General features: G+C 37.8%; 1 protein-coding gene across 1 annotated transcript in view; it reads left to right on the top strand.

The window, feature by feature from the left end:
- Positions 1 to 2,966: 2,966 nt before the first annotated feature.
- Positions 2,967 to 17,859, top strand: part of fibcd1b (fibrinogen C domain containing 1b) — an 87,705-nt gene continuing 72,812 nt past the window's right edge. Inside the window, exon 1 of the mRNA XM_016502808.1 lies at positions 2,967 to 3,790. Coding sequence (XP_016358294.1) covers positions 3,719 to 3,790 — 72 coding nt within the window. The 5' untranslated portion in view covers positions 2,967 to 3,718. The remainder of the gene's footprint in view (positions 3,791 to 17,859) is intronic.

Below are 17,859 nucleotides of genomic sequence, written 5' to 3' on the forward strand. Positions count from 1 at the left end.
GTGCATGACTTATTTTGTGTCTAATAGTACAAAACACATACTATCATTTGAAGCTTTAGTTAACTGTCTCTTTCTGAATTGGATGAATTGTGTGAGGAGAATAATAATTGTAATGTGTTATATGTTTTTTTTCCTCACACTTTACAGAGAGAGTGGGAGAATCTCCTTCATCAGAGAACATCATGGGCATCAGAACGCCACACAAGCTATCAGACTGTAGCCAGTCAGTGTACATGGGAATGATTTGTAGGCATGACTGATAGTAGCTGATGGGCAAATTTGGCCAGGATGCCAGGGTTACTTTCACCTCTTTGAGAAACACCCTTCAATTATCACAGTGAGTCAAGTACTATGTCACTGACTTCTTTTTATTTTTAAGTTTCTACAGACATTTATGGGTCAATGACATGATGCTCATTTTCCTTTGAAAGTCACAGATCTTTACAGCTCTTCTTTAATGGTATGGTTTTACTTTCTGAATTAAAATTAATTTTATATAGTTTTTTGGGGTAGCATAAGCCTTTTAATTGCCTCATTAAAAATTAAAAAGTAGAAAAGAAGAATGTAGTTTGGATTAATTTAAACAAAACTGCTTCACTGCTTCAAATATTTGGAAAACATCGACAAAGTGTAACGGAGGCCAGTGAGTAAGTGCTGTGCAGGTAAACCTCACTCCCCTGATCTCAAGAGACGCACTAGCGACTGACGCTAGAGGCTGCAGTCTTTAGCCTCCTTGTTAGTGCGTCCGCCTCCCATGCCGGAGACCCACTCGGAGCGAGAACGAGGTGTGGCAGTGAGGACCCAGGAGAGAGGGGTTACAAAAGCATGGGTAGTTCATGTTGTGAAAGATTGTGTTAGATGTGTGAGATTCCCCGAAATGTTTAGTACATTAGAAAACATCAAATACTATTTATATATTCATGAATTAATTATTCATATTTATAAACAAAATATGTATTTAAAAACTTTTTTGAAAATAAGAATTCAGTCAATTATACCACATTTCATTTTTAGAATGATTAATTTTAAACATTTCTAGAATATGGTAGAAAAGTTTCAGAATATGAAACCAACATGAATACAAAGAGAGCATTTCTAAGAACTAGATTTCTGTCTTTCCAGCATCGCTTGCCTAAGGCTTCTGGCTGAGATGCAGGTCTTACTGGACGCTCCAACTAACACACACAGACACACACACACACACACACACACACACACACACACACCCACCTACTCCTGCATCCAAAAGCTCTCCTCTATCTACCAAGTAATCTCAGCATGGGGCGGCAGTTTCCTGAGGCCCTGTAGAGGGTTTAGATGCTGCACCTCTTCAGTCCTGTTACATCAAAGTTTGCACACTCTCTCTGTACTGATATGTGTGCATCCATATGAGATTAGAGTAAAAGTTAAACTGTACTGAAAACTCTTCAGTATAGTTTTTAATGATACATAATACCTGTGCCTTTGTTTGCAAAAGTGAAAATGAGGCCAGAAATTTTAAACTGAGTGGACCATGGTGACATAGAGTGGACCTCAGTGCCTATTTCAAAAATCTTTTTACGATAGCCTACATTAGATAAAAATAGGTATGCAAATTTCAACAGCTAAAAATTGCATTACAGTATCTACTAAAAGTAGCCTAATGTTATTGTAAACCATTACCTATGCATAAACCCCATCTTTTTTACTTAAGTACAAGGTGTCATGTCATAAAATATTTTAGTTTATTGTGATTGGAACGACTTTAAAGTCTGGAAGTGTGTGATCCTCAGTCGTTTAGTGTATGAGGGCCAGTTTTCCTCTTATTACTAACTTATTACAAAGTTAGTAAGTGTCAACTCAAATCTGCAGACTGCCTCTGATTTTCGGCAACTAGCGTCAACTTCTCCAGGCTGTAAATCAGGGGAAAATCAGGGCAAAAGTTGTATAGTGTATTTCAGCCTTTAGAGTGACATTATATTTTGCTTTGAACATCCAGAATCTTATTGTGTCACTATAATGATGATGATGCTGCGTTTTCCGATGTCATCTGAAATCGTCGGGAAGTTCAACCTATAGAAATTGTATCTCAGGTGTGATGGGTGGGACGATGAGTAAAGACAAATCAAGAACTGTTACAGTGGTAGCACACTTGAATTGGAGTGATTGCTTATATTGACAGCTTTGTGTTTGCCACAGAATAGAAGCACAAAACTGGAAGATCAGTGCTCATCCACTAGGATCTTATTACTACTTACTTATTTTTATTTTTTTTTACGTTTACACATGCAAGTTGTTCATATGTTCATGCATTTGAGCAATTATTGTAATGTATGCAGGATTTTTCTTCTTTCCTCATTTGATTGGGTGGGCCAGCCGTAAATCTGAGAGGGCCAGTGGCACACTGGGGATGCATAGAATCATCACTACCTTTCTTCCCACTAGTGACGGTCCTGACCTCAATATGTTTCCATATGGGGCACTTGGGCCTAATCATCTCATTATTGCATTGACCCTTTTATCACGTGGATTGCACCTGTGTCTTTTCAGTCATTGTGGGGAAAATGTAATTGTTGCTAAACTGACTGACACTGAGATGATCGCCTGATTAATCTCTGTGCTGTCAGACGTAATCACCAGCAACTGGCAAGAGTAGAATATCTATAATGGATAACATGACAAAAACATCTGTGCGCCAAAATCATAACGGTTTCGGTTGGCTCAAACTGCGCGCTTCAAGTATCATTTTGATGAGGCTTATATAATAAAATGAACTGCTCATTTAAAAACAACTTCAGTTATTGTATGAATTCAATTTGGCTTCCATCGCTCATCCAGTCTTTCGTGACGGGTGCTTTTACTGCATGTTGAGCTACTGAGAGCGGAGTGGGAGTTTCTTAAACTAGACGAGGGGTGTGGAAAAGTCGTATCAGTGCCGACGGTGTCTGGGAGCGAAACTGAGCGCGCATAACGGACAGCTTCTGGAGGAGAGCGAAGAGCTTGGCTCGCGAGTAGGAACCCCGTTAATATGCCCTGCCGCGCTAGTCTTGTCAAAACGAGACATCCCTTGCCCTCTGTCCGGTAAACTAGACACCCTGGGAAACGGATTGAATTACCTCCTCAAATCACAGCATCTTTACCGCCACAATCTGTCCATCCCGCTAACGGCTCAGGAATACAAAGTTGTATCACTTTTAAACGACTCTTCGGGACTGAATGCCCGTTATTCGTTTTTGGACAGAAACATCAGAATATTTTTTGTGTGTTTTGAGTTGCGTTGGCTTGGATATACACGCGTGCGTCGACTTGATTCGCGCCGTTTTTCCCCGTTACTTAGTGTGGAATATCTGAGTACTTTATTCAACGCTCCAGAAGGAAAGAAAAATACTTGGAAGAACTGCTCATGGAAATTTGAGGAGTTTTATTTATTTATTATTATTTTCCTTATCAAGTACGTATGATATTACGATGTGTGTGGTGCGAGAGTCTTCACCGCCCCTTTTAGACCAGAATTAGTCAGTGTGGTCCCGGAGTAGAGGCTAGATCAGTGTCTTCTCGATCTCACGCACTCTCCACATCCTCCTTTTCTTCCTTTCCCCCAAAGGTTATTTGTCTATGTCCATGGAATAACTTATCAGGAAAACGACTGAACGACAAAGTGTCTTGTCGCCCCCTCCCCCCCTGCCCCACACACCGCCTGTAACTGACAGGCGGTTTAAGGTCTGTTCTTCTCCGGAGAATGCTCAATGATCGATGGGGAATCATGAACAGCTCACCGGAACTCGAAGACGGACAGCGGGGCAAAAATCAGGTGCGTCCCCCACTCGCTTTCACTTCGTAAAATATACTGAATGTAGTTTTAGGATGAGACACAATAGCTACTCATCTATGTGTGTGTAGGGGGTAGCCTACAGAGAGAGCAGCGAATAGCACAATGAGTTCAGCGCAGCTTGTTCCTGCCACTCCGCATAAGCGCGCCCGTAGATCATGATCGCGGCAGAAAGTGGCTATTTTGTTTCGCGTTTATGCGGTAGCCGAAGAAAAGGGAGCCAGTCATGCGAATTGCAGCTGGACTGTGGATTTGGTGTTGGTATAGTGGGAAAGGAGGGAGGGGAATTTTAATATTTAATTAATGAATTAATTTTTTGGTTGTGCCATTGATGTTGTGTTGGGAATGACGACATATATATATATATATATATATATATATATATATATATGTGTGTGTGTGTGTCTGTGTCTGTGTCTGTGTGTGTGTGTGTGTGTGTGTGTGTGTGGATAAGCCACAGAGGCACTTTAGTGGGTTTCCCAAATCACAGCCACGGTTAGAGAGAATGAGGCAAACACATGTATGTTAAAAGTGTGTAAAACTGGTTTATGGTGAATGTATGTTTTAATGGACAGTAGTGATTTATAATCTGGGTTCAGTTTTGTCTGTGTCAATGACGTGGGTAGAGAACCCTTAAAACGGGTACACACGTTCAAATACAGTAAAAAACAACACGTATCAAACGCTATCAAAAGCAATAACAAAACCAACAAATAGCTCGATAAATACTCAAGGCTTGAGTACACATGCACACCATCACACAATCAACAACACAGACTGTAGGGGGGAGAGAGAGTAGACAGTGCAGTAAGTATTCAAGTTTTTTTTTTATCCTGTTAGGCTTAAATGTTGTGCAGAAGTAACAGAAGACATCTAAGACTTTGCATCAACTTAAATGGCAACAAAATTGGGATCTATTTTAAGCTTTTGACATTTGAGTTTGGCAAAGATAGTTTTTATTCAATAAGGAAGGATTTTCTCAGCACACACACAACTGCAGTGGTGGAGTGGAATTGATTGAGTCCATTTTTGCTGACAACAGTCCACACCGGGCTCCATACATGCATTTTAAACTATTGACTGTAAGTGACTCTGGGAATCGCTGTGTTTTGTTTGTCTTAGCTGAAAAAGTTATTTAGAAGAATGATGTTGCAGTGTTCATTTGATGATTAATGTCCCACATGTTTCCACTGCACATTCATACTGTCTTAAATTGGCGAACTTGATTTTTTTTCCCAGTGTAGGACGTTCGAGAGAAAATAAAAATTCTGTAAAATCTCTAAACAATCTACTCAAACACACACTTACAGTATGTATATATGCCTGTCTGTTTTTAAAATCAGCACCATGGACAGCAACAACTACATGCCATGTGTCACATTCAGAACCATGGACAGAACCTGTTGAATCTGCATCTGGAGGACAGAATTTATGAACTAACTTTTTGTGTGTGTTTAAAACCAGCATAACCACAAGAACACTACTGCTAATGAAAACACACACACACAAAATATGTGGTAGATTTTTGACTCATAGGCTTATAAGTACTACCTTAAATGGCACAGTGACAAGTTACCCTTAAAAGGTCTCCCCCTTTAGGAGAAAGTGTGAATTGAATTTTGGCTACAGTTTATCTCAGGATAATCCTAATGAGATTGTTAGACTGATAGATTTCTTGGTGTCTGTTGTGGATCTCCTAAAATACTAAACAATAATGATCCTGAAATGAACTATATCAAGGGTTTTTAAACCATTCCTGCTGGTGAGGCTCCAGGAACGGTTCAAAAACTCCTGAACTAATGATCAGCAAATGTGCAAGACAACTGCACCATGCAGACTAGACTGACCAATAATAAACTTCAAATTAATAATACAGTGGCCATTAACAGCATGTGCAGATTTACAAACGTTATAGGATGTACTGTACTACTCTAATGAAGAAGGCAGTTTACAATGGTAAGCTAAAAATACAGATAAAAATGAAGAGCAGCCATGAATCGCACCACCCATTCACAGATTGAGCTATGAATGACTAATGCTTTCTCCCTTTATGGGAAGAAGGGAGGAGACGGAGACACCAAGAGACAAGTTGAGAGGGATGTCAGGTTTGACCGGAAAGGAGTTCTGGGGATTCCTATTAGCTTTAGGATATGCTGTAAGGCAAACACACACATACATTTGATTGTGTTTTGTTTTACATGAAAATAGCATTCTACAGCATGGGTTGCTGTTAAAACAAATTCCCTGTTTATGCATGAACTGAAACAGTAACATATCTTGAATTTGCCTAACATCCTTTAACTGTGTATGTGTGTGGCAGAGTATTTTCTCTATATGTATCCTTGTGAATATTTTTTGTTTTTCCTCCCCTTGCCTTTCTCATTTTCTTATTCTCCTCTTGTCTATCATTTTCTGCTCTGCTCTCTTTTCTCCCTCTCTCTCACCATCTGTATCTTACCCTGCCTCACCCTGTCAGTCAGTCCCTTACTTCTTTTCCCTCCATCAGGTCAAACACTGACGTTTTTGTCAATAGAGGCCTAGGGGGGCATGATCATTTTCTTTTTTTAAATTTTCCCTGTCCTGCCTTTCCCTTGAACCTCGTCTCACTTTCTCATCTATCCTTTCCCATGTTAATGCATTCTCACGAATATTGTATATATAGGGATCGTGAGCTACGCACACATCACGCAAGAGCACTTCAGTGAAGAATAGAGATTTGCCTTGGCCATTCTGTGCAGAGTATTGTGCCTTTGCACCCTGATGGAACTCAGTTAGTGCTGCGTTAGTAACTGTTTTCTCTTCTCCCTCCCATCCACTTCCTGTTACACATTTAGCGCCACATCTGACAATAGCCTCAAGCCATTAGCCATTGTTCACTCGCTGAAAAGATTATAAAATGGCATTCTATGCTGTGCTTATAGTAATCATAAACACCTGTAGTGAAATTTTCCTAAATTTAGGCTGAGTCATAAATCATGGTTATGGATTAAGCGTGCTGAAGTGCACTATTTATGCAGATGAGAAACTATGTAAGTGGCTTATTTTTTTCTGTTTGTTTGTTTCTTTCAGTGGGTGCACTCATTGTGTGGATTTCAACATGACTCACTACATTCAGGACTACCTATTCTATTGTAGATCAAGTTCAAAACTAGATAAAAAAGTTCGTCAAGACAAACTTTAGGTTGGCTTGAGAAAGCCTAGCCTGAAAGTTTAAAGCAGTTGTAAAAGCCTGAAGTTTGAACATTTAGATTGATTAGATAGATGTTAATAACATGTTTCTAGCATGATTAGCATGTTTTAACATGATTGGCCTGTTACTAGCATATTGCTGGCATGATTAGCATGTTGCTAGCATGATTAGCAAGTAACTAGCATGTTGCTAGCATGATTAACAAGTAACTAGCATGTTGCTAGCATGATTAGCATGTTGGTAACATGATTAGCACGCTACTACCATGTTGCTAGCATGATTAACAAGTAACTAGCATGTTGCTAGCATGATTAGCAAGTAACTAGCATGTTGCTAGCATGATTAACAAGTAACTAGCATGTTGCTAGCATGATTAGCAAGTAACTAGCATGTTGCTAGCATGATTAACAAGTAACTAGCATGTTGCTAGCATGATTAGCAAGTAACTAGCATGTTGCTAGCATGATTAACAAGTAACTAGCATGTTGCTAGCATGATTAGCAAGTAACTAGCATGTTGCTAGCATGACTAGCAAGTGACTATCATGCCGCTAGCATGATTAACAAGTTACTAGCATGTCACTACCATGTTTCTAGCCTGATTAACGTTACTAGCATGTTACCAGCATAATTAGCATGCTACTAGCATGTTGCTAGAATGATTAGCAAATGACTAACATGTTGTTAACATGATTAGCAAGTTACTAGCATGTCGCTATCATGATTAGCATGTTACTAGCATGTTGCTTGCATGATTAGCAAGTAACTAGCATGTTGCTAGCATGATTATCATGCTACTTAGCATGATTAGCAAGTTACTAGCATGTCGCTAGCATGTTTCTAGCATGCTGCTAGCATGATTAGCATGTTGTTAGTATGTTTCTAGCATGATTAGCATGTCGCTAGGATAGATAGATAGATATAAATAGTCAGATGATAGATAGATAGATTAGAAATATTAGATAGATGAGTTTGAATGAGTTTAAATTGATAAGAAATAGTACATAGAAGGGAAGCTTCTCAAGGCAACCTAATGATGTTCTTAATTTTTTACCTCACAATGTACAGTGCCCTTCAAAGTTTGGAAACATCCCAGGAGAAGTGGGGTTTTGAAGAATGTCAGCATATATTTTTCATAATTTTGTGATGACTTTGAGTTGACTAGGTACAACACATACTGTGCAAACATAGAAAAATGCTAGAGCTATGCTTAGAGCATCTCCAAACTGTGTTCTGATGGGACTGTTGTGTCCAAATTTAATTGGCAATCAGACAGTAGAGGCATGTTTCCTCAATAATGACCCCCCCCCCAAAAAAAAAAAAAATTCTGTTTAATGTAATTGCAATGTCGTTTTTGTTTTTCTGAGCAAAAAATAAATATCATACATTTTTCCCTGATTTACAGAAGAGACCCACTAAAATGTCATTGAAAAAAAAAATTGAATACTGTAATCAAGCATCATAGCTGCAAAAGAGGCATGATTGTGTAATAAGAATATGCTGATACATTTCCAAAACTTTTAGAGGGCACTGTACAGTATATACTTAAAAATCTTTGCTTTTCGGTATGTAGTGTACACATCTAATTTATCTGTTTTAAGACGGTCCTTTCTTGTAGGCCTACAGCTTTCATGTAATATTTGAAATATGTGCTTTGATACATTTGCTTCTGTTTCTCCATACTCTGGTCATATATTAAACTCATCAAAGAGTTTGTTCTTGCAAATGCATTAAGAATCCTCATCAACTGATGATTTGATGCTTTTTGTTTCAATGAACTCATAAACACACACATAGGCACTCACTCACCCAGAGTACACTTTGGTGGCTAAGAACAGTAATGATAGGAAACTAATTAATACAGCACAGTGACTGAATCATTCATTAACAATAAAAGTGCTAATCTTCTTAAAAAGAGTGAGAGGAAGAGAAAGCAAAAAAGGATTGGGGCGGAGGATGTACATGCTGTGCTGGTGTGGTATTGTGGTTAAACTTCAGAGCTGGTCACCGGAGCCATACGCTGTCAACACTGTCATTTAACAACAGCTTGTTTTGGTGGTCACTTTTGAGTCACTTGCTGAGTCACTTTTGCATAACATTTATATACTTTTTACACTTATAAGTGGCATAAATACTACCAAAATACACTATGTTATGCTTTTCTTGAAATTGTTAACCCACAGCTACTCTAAGGCCCCGTCCACACGGAGACGCGTATAGCTGTATACGCATAAATTTTGTATCGTATAGGCGTTTCGTCCACACGGATCCGGCGTTTTGGGAGAATGAAACCGATATTTTTTGAAACCGGGTCCCAGAGTGGATAAATCTGAAAACGCTGCCCTTGCATTTTCGTGTGGACAGCGAATCCGTATATTTTCTGAAACGATGACGTCATCAGCCCCCGTCTCGCCCCTAGTCAGACACCGCTACGTCATGTAACCGCAACAAAAACATGAACAAACACTGAACGATTGTCTTTGTATTAACTAACATTAACACAGATTAATAAATGTATTGATCCATGTTCGTTTGCATACCGAGCGTAAGGTTTATGCGCATAGTCCAAGTCTTCTTCTCCATTTTTAGTGTATCTCTGTGGCAGAATTACAGCGCCACATGCTGGTCTGACATGTATGCTACATGGTTTTGTGTCGGTTTCGTGTGGATGCAGATATCACAAATCAGTGTTTTCTGTTCTGGATCACAGTTTCATAACCCAGAGTTAAAAGCTGTGCCATCCTTCTTTCAGCAGTTTTCAGTTCAGTTATTGTAATCTCATACTCTCTCTACATTATTAATACTAAGAATATGTATTGTAGCCAACAATATTTTCTCAAATGTCGTCCTTACTATTCAAGCAAAGTTTGGACATTCAAGTTTGTACCATGAATAAATCATGCAACAAGTAGTGTACTACTGTTGTTGTTTGTTGACATTATGTGGATATATTGTTATCGCTATTAGTTGTTAGTTGTTTTGCATTGCTATGAGTTACATATTGATGTAAACTGGCACTGTTATTTAGATGTGTGTGTGTGTGTTTGTTTTGATGTCTGAGTACATCTTTGTAAAAGTTTTGGACTATTTTTTGTTCACTATTGTTCACTCTCCAGAGCTAAAGATTGCAGAGTTCACTTCATAGTGAAAAACAAATACTAAGTTGCCTTGACAAGATTTTTTTTGGCTGAGTGAGACGTTTTGCATTTAGTGACTGAAAAAATTCAGACTGGCTAAAGAAAGTGGTGTTAGTGAGAAAAATGATTAAGACTCAAGTTGTTGAGAGACTCATTGCATCATGTTGCCTTGATTTTTCTTTTTAACTAAGTTCAATTTTCTTCAGAAGTTCTTATGAAATATATGCAGTAGTATTTGCAGCCTGGCTAGAAAAGTGAATGTTGCAAATTCATGACGAGTAAAAATGTAACTGTGTGGTTGCTGATAGAATATTCAGTTTGCCAGTTTAGATACTTAGGCCCTGTTTACACTAGTGCATTTTCGTTTTAAAACGCATAACTTTTGCTACGGTTACGCCTGTCGTTTACACTACTCCGGCCTTTTCGACTCACGAAAACTGAGACTTTTGAAAACGCTGCAGTCCCCGTCTTAGTTTGAAAATTCTGGGGTTGCGTTTCAGTCTAAATGGACCAAAACGGAGACTTTTGAAAACGACGGCATGGCTGCCCACATTTGCTCTGCGTATCCTTGACGACCGTGTAAACAGTAACATCATGCTCATAGTTGTACCCAGAGATATGTATAGGTAGATTCCTCATTCGACCGCTCAAATGGGTCGAATGTTATTTACAACACCCGTCTCACACGCAAAGCCCTCTGCATTGCAGGTGATCCCACCCACCCGACACACAGCTTCTTTAGTCTGCTGCCATCAGGGAGGAGACTGCGGAGTCTCCAGGCCAGGACCAGCAGACTTAAGGACAGCTTCATTCATCAGGCTGTCAGGAAGCTGAACTCCCTCCCGACCTTGCCCCCCCTCCCCTCTTTTGCCCCACGCACCACTGAACTCTGACGGACTCTTATATATATATATATATATATTTTTTTTTTATATATTTTTTTACATTTTACCTTATTTGTATATTTGTATAGTTGTATTTTATATTTAATCTGTATATCTGTATTTATGTTCTACTGTTAGTGTTATCTGTATGCACCAAGGGTCTGAGAGTAACGCAATTTCAATTCTCTGTGTGTATGTGCTGTACATGTGGAAGAATTGACAACAAAGCAGACTTGACTTGACTTGACAAAGCATGTAGAAGCGTCTGCCATCTAAATAATAGGGCATCTACCTATACATGGTTGTACATGCATGAATGGTCATGTGATATGCGTTTTCAGTTTTGTAGTGTGGACGGAGATCGTTTATGAAACGCAGTGAAAACGCCAACGTAGATGAGGATTGTTTTCATTTTTAAACGCCGTTTTAAAACAAAAACACACTAGTGTAAACAGGGCCTTAGAAGTTTAGAAGTTTAATAGTGAATAATACTGAATAAAGTTTAATATTGAATAAATATAAATGTTTGAATAACGCTGTTTTATATAAACAGCACTTGTTGGCCGCCAACTCAAGTGTTCAGTATAGTGCTATTGTAAATAGTTGTATACTGGTCATTTTGGCTTCCTAATGAACCTGAACCTGTCAATTGATTAGGTGTTTTTAAGTCAGACATTTGGAATCAAGTGAATGTCCAGAGAGCAGGGAATTTGAGAAAATCACTTAATTATTCTTGCTTATTAAGGTGTGTGTGTGTGTGTGTGCGCGTGTGTGTATGTGTGTGTGTGTGTGTGTGTGTGTGTGTGTGTGTGTATGGGGCAATCAAGGCATCAAGCTCCAAGGCAAGTAAGTGTGTGACATTCCTAGGTCTTGGTAAATGTCTGAAGTCATACGCTAAACTGGCTTTTGTGCATTAGGTTGTTGATTAATGACATTATTTAGCATCATTTTGCCCTTCTGCTGTGTGTGTGTTTGTATATGTTTATGCTTATGTGTGCAGTATATTGGGATGTGGATGTGTGAGTTGATTTAACACTGAGTGGTAATAGCATCATTAAGGCGGAATGATGTGATCAGGAATGTCAAGGTTAATCACTGAACTAATTACAGCCAAGAGATAGAGATTAAAGGAGGGGGAAAAGAGCAAGAGACAGTTCACCTTCTCAAGATTTACCAGTCTGTAACCACATCTCGCATCATGAGGACTTTAGCACACAGACACACATAAACAGTCTGTCAGATGATGACTGTACGGGGGCGGCAGCTATTAGGGTTGCTAATGGCAATAGTTTCACACACCGTTTTTGCAAAACCAATAAACTGACAGATTGAGTGAAAGATTCGAAAAGCGAAGGAGGGAGAAAGAGGCACACATTGCAGGTTCCACACTAAAGATCCAGGCCCACGGTAACAGTAATCCAGCGCATGAATTATTTACACTGCATCTAAACTCAATCTAGCGAACACAGATCAATTCCTCTGCACAACATACAGGGGAGGGGAAAGATGGAACGAAGGAGGGAGGCAGCGAGGGAAGGAGAGAGGGGGCAGATTAATAAATGAATTTAAGAAGTTATTCAAATGCTAAATTATTTACATGTCAAATCAAACAGAAGAGCTAAGAATGGATAGCTGCAAGATTGCCTCATTTTAAGGCAGTGCAGAGGGGATGGAGTGAGGTGAGAGAACTGGATAAGAGGCGTTGGGAGAGAGGCCAGAGGATTAGATAAATAAAACATGTGAATTTATGACCAGTAACTGCTTATATGCAAAGAATCGAGAATTAAGCAAGGTGACTCTACCAGAAACCATGAAACATTGTGTGTTTTTGCCAAACTGAACTCTGGAACTAATCCCTGAAAAACAATCTACTGTTTAAAAGGCTATTTTATATACACTTCCTCTTGTTCTCCAGCTTGTATAAATCAATGAAAGCAGGACCAACATTAGTGGTGTTGAAACTACTGAGGGCAAGTGAGATCAGTTTAAGTGTAGCTACTATAAGTGCACTGTAGAGATGCAGGTCCATTTACACTCTAAAGTCATTCCCGCTTGTGTATGTGCATTATCTGTAGTTTTCAGGCAACCTGTATTTTCATTGCTTTCTTTAGGACAGTTTGGTTATGTTTTTTTAGTTTTTATTTATATTATTGATACCATAACTGTTAGCCGATTCGACAAACCACAGTTGTAAAAGGCTCCTGTAATACAGTAATTTTTACCTTTGGAACCTACTTTCAAAAAGCCATTTTACTTTGCTAAACTTTTATTACAAGACACTTCAGCACCATATTGGTTATCGATGATACTAGTGCTTTTTAATTCACCACTTTGGTTTTAATTATCCATGCTTATTTCCCCTATTTTGTACATTTAGATGACCTTAATCATTTAATAGCACTGTTAAATGTAATCTTTTGCAGATCTCACAAGAATGATTTCTGAAGGATCATGTGACACTAAAGACCGGAGTAATGACTCCTAAAAATCCAGCTTTACCTTCACTGGAATAAATTACATTATAATATATTTGAATAGAAAACCCCGTTTTACTATATTTTTGATCAAATAAATGCAGCTTTGGTGAGCATAAGAGACTTCTTTCAAAAACATTACAAAAATCGTATTATTACAATCTTTTGACATCTAATCAGGGCTCTACGCTTACTTTTCTTTTTAGGAGCACGTTCAAAATTGTAGGAGCACCTTCTAATCAATAATCCAAAATTTTATCAAAAAGTAGCCTTCCCATTATGAGGTGATATTTGACTCCTCTAACTTTATTAAAAGTATGTCATCTTTTGTCAAATTCTTAAAAAATATATATTTTATAAGCTTTTTAAAAATGGTAATTAAAACGACAGAATAAGAACAAGTAGAATAAGAAATATGTTACCAATCAAATGAAATCAGTATTAACAAAATTAATTTGTAGAGGTGGCACAGAAGAACACAAAAGTGGCTTGGTGTACTTTCAGACATTTAATGAGGCTCAGAGGTGGCATGAGTGCAATTAAATCCATAAATTCATGATGAGATTAATGTTTTAAATATAAGATTTTGAATATATAAATATTAAATGATTTAAATAACTGAAAAGATACTTTTAAAATGAAACTAAAACTGCCAGCAGGTGGCGGCAAGTCACTGATTTTATCACTGAATCATTCATTCAATTGATTCATTCGAACGGCTGATTCGTTCAGGAATGAAGCAAGTGACTGTCTTTATGAATGGGTAATCCTGAATGAAGTTTAAAAACCCCTGTTCATTCATAAACGAAACACCGCTGTGTTTGAATGGAGATGTGCTATGCCTTTGTTTTAAACTATTTTCGACGACGAAATAGAGCAAAGTCAGACAATAGTGTTATAGTCAGACAATGTAAGTCACTTAATATTAACTTCTTGTTTATTGAATTGTATTGTATTAAATCAGTATCACATTTACAAACTCCCTTAAAAATCATTAAAAGCTGTCACTGATCTTAGTTCATCGCGATCTCACATTTATAATCAATGAAGCTCTCACTGCGCAATGAATCTCTTATTCACACCCTGTCTACTCTTTGCTTATGAAAGGATTACATATTACAGGATACATTACTCAACGCTGCAAAAACACGTAGAAACCTTTGAAGCACCCCTGAGCGCAATCACAAGTATGATGATGATCGGGTCAGTCGCACTGGTGCTCCTAAAAAAAATGTCATAGTCGCACGCAAACACAACTGAAATAATCGCACTGTAGAGCCTTGTTAATGTAATTGTTTGTTTATTTGTATCATCCAGCATTTTACTACTGATGCCTACAGACACAACATTGCAGTTAGTATCCAACTGAGCACATCAGTGCTTTGAAAAAAGAGAGATAGAGAACCAAAATAAATGGCTTCTATGAGATATATTTTTTATAGCACAAGGAAACTTTTCTCTGCGCTTGGGAAGAATAACTATCTCTGTTCCCCTTCGTGCTTTCACTATGCATAATAAAACCAATGTCACATGATACAATGGGAATCATATTTTAAACAGTGAGCACAAATCCATTCGTCTGCAGTATTCTTGCGCTGACTGAGCAAAAGTTTGGTGCAGACCTGAAGCAGTATTTGAGGAACATAATGACTTTCTCCATCTGAATGACTCTGGGCCACAGGTGTACTTTATAATGAGTCTATGTGTCTCAGATATGGCTGAGTGCTACTGTGATTGATAGGTTTGGAGATCTGTCACTCAAAATTTAAGCTAAGACGTATAGAGAAATACACAAACAGATGATCGAAACCCTTAGAGAGAGAGAAAAAAGATTTGTATTGTAGCCTACCTGTCAAAAACTGTCATCGAAGTAATGATTTTAAATGATTACTACATTAGTATTATATTATGATGTTTCGTGTTTTAAAGGTGTTTTAAAACCAGTGGCGTAATAATGGATATGTAAGGCAAATTTAAATGCACAAGGCCTCAGCAATAGCAGCAAATGAAGTGTGCTTTAAAGGTGCTCCACATTAAAGCCACTGTGGAGATACTGTCAGGCTTTTAAATGAGCCCAATTAGAGGCAAGGAAAGCCGAATGGCAATTTTATCATTAGCTCTTCTGAGTAATTCACTAAATTAGAGCAGCTCTTGTTAAAGTTTAATTTTGAAACATTCTGAATAGATGGTTATAATTGCCACAAGGTAATAATGAGTTTTGGGCTAACTCACTTTAAACAGGCTCAAAAGGAGGTTTGCATAAATTGTAGATGATCGTTGTTTGATTTGTAAGACATTTTAGCATTTGTTTGATTTTTACAAAGAGGAGGTTTAAGTTCATTAGTGAAACAAACTATGCAATAACATGCAGCAACTGAAAATGCTGTTGTATTTTTGTAAGATTAATAGCTCATAATTATTGTGGCATTATGAAAAAAAAAATTTCTCGGGCCAATAATGAAGAGGTCAAAAGTTCACCAAGAAATGTTCATTTTTCATCATTTACTAACCCTAATGTTGTTCCAAACCTAAATGACTTTCTTTCTTATGTAAAACACAAAAGATCTTATGGTTTGAAAAAGTATATTTATATATAAAAGTATATTTAATTGTTTCCATGGAAACAGGTGAATTGTACAGGTGGCTTGTCAGCACTGAGCAGGCAACATGACAGGGTCATAGTTTAACATGGCAAGCACATCGCTTGAATCTATGATTTTAACCCATACTGACATTGTGAGAGGAATGTCACCCTGCCAAGTCATACCAGATTTGTGGGCTTAAATTTAGCTTTAGCCTAAAAGTCTACTGGGGCTTGTTTAAGTGTCAACAGCTATTTCAATCCAGTCATGTTGTCTAAACAAATACAAACTGGGTCAACTCCCAGAACCACATTGAGTATTAATTACCAACAGTATCTTTATGTTGGACATTTATTAAATGGCAGACAGATTTGTTTCTCTAGATACAAATAATCTTTTTAGCAAATATGCATAGCTTTGCAAGTTCCTTAGTACAGCGTTGAGCATTTACCTCTTCACTTGAGTCACTTAGTGGGAAGATGTCCTTTCCCCTGCATGTCTTGTTCACACTGGACCTATGGGTAACTGTGAATTGAAGGTGCAAAAAGGTTTGAGTCACTATAGACATAGATATAAAGACAGCTAGGTAAAGTATACTTAGCCCTCTATCTATCTATCTATCTATCTATCTATCTATCTATCTATCTATCCATCCATCCATCCATCCATCCATCCATCCACCCATCCATCTATCTAGTCTAGCTGTCTGCCTATAAATCTTAACATTTCATGGCTTTCTAAACCGTATTTAAAATGTAATCAGTTTAAGTTTAAAAATAAATGCAACAATTTAAAGATTATATTCTACATTTTATACTGTAGAATACATTTTATACTCTTTTATACATGAAAAATGTCATGCTTTGTCATGCCTACATTCAGTGTTTGCCTTGACAAACTTTGCTTTTATTATTTTTCTGCTTACTCACATTTTGCATCATGCTTGCAACCCCTATTCAAATGAAGGAATTGAACTGCAATTTCTTAATTAGATTCTGAATGATACACATACTGTTCTGAAAAAGACACAAATGTTCAGAATGCAAGCAGGTTAATGAATGCAGGATTTGCTATTTTAGTTATTTGTCATCAAATTATTATTGTAGATGTGAAGCAAGCCACTTCTTGCATGAAGGCAAATAAGAGCATTTTAATGATAAAGCTTGTATTCTGTATTCAAAAGATTTTTTTTATTTTTTTATAACAAATGTGAATTCCAACACACAGCTTTTCTCTTTCATAGGTGAGCAAATAGATGAAAGTTGCAAACACCTATGTTGAATGGCCTGGGAGCAAATTACAGCAAAGATCCTAATTAAGCTCAAATATGGCTCAAGCATCATAGGTTGTATGCCATGTATATCTCTTGTTTTTTTCAAAACCTGTTAAAACGCTCATCTCATTACAGCATTGGGCAACAAAGTGTCACCTGTACAGCGATGACACTTGAAAGCAAGAGGTGTTCTGGTTAAATAATCACATTTTCACAGACACAATTACCAATGTACAACTGTTCATTTTGTTGTATTGTCACTGGAATTGTAGTTACTTCTGAGCAATGGTGTGAACTCAGTTCAACTTTGAGAAATGTTTTGCTTTTTTTAAACAGGAAATAGCAGTTCCCTGTCGATACTACACTCGTACTGCGTCTGCTTAAGACGCTATGGGAAAAAAGCCATTTTTTCTCCTGAACTGAAGCTTTTTTTTTATCACGCAGTGAAACTACACGGCCATTGGTTCGTGCAGTATATAAAAAACGAACCAATGGCTCCGCAGCCGCGCTGC

The sequence above is a fragment of the Sinocyclocheilus anshuiensis genome, unplaced genomic scaffold (genome assembly GCF_001515605.1).
Source record: "Sinocyclocheilus anshuiensis isolate Anshui unplaced genomic scaffold, SAMN03320099.WGS_v1.1 scaffold438, whole genome shotgun sequence".
NCBI lineage: Eukaryota > Metazoa > Chordata > Actinopteri > Cypriniformes > Cyprinidae > Sinocyclocheilus > Sinocyclocheilus anshuiensis.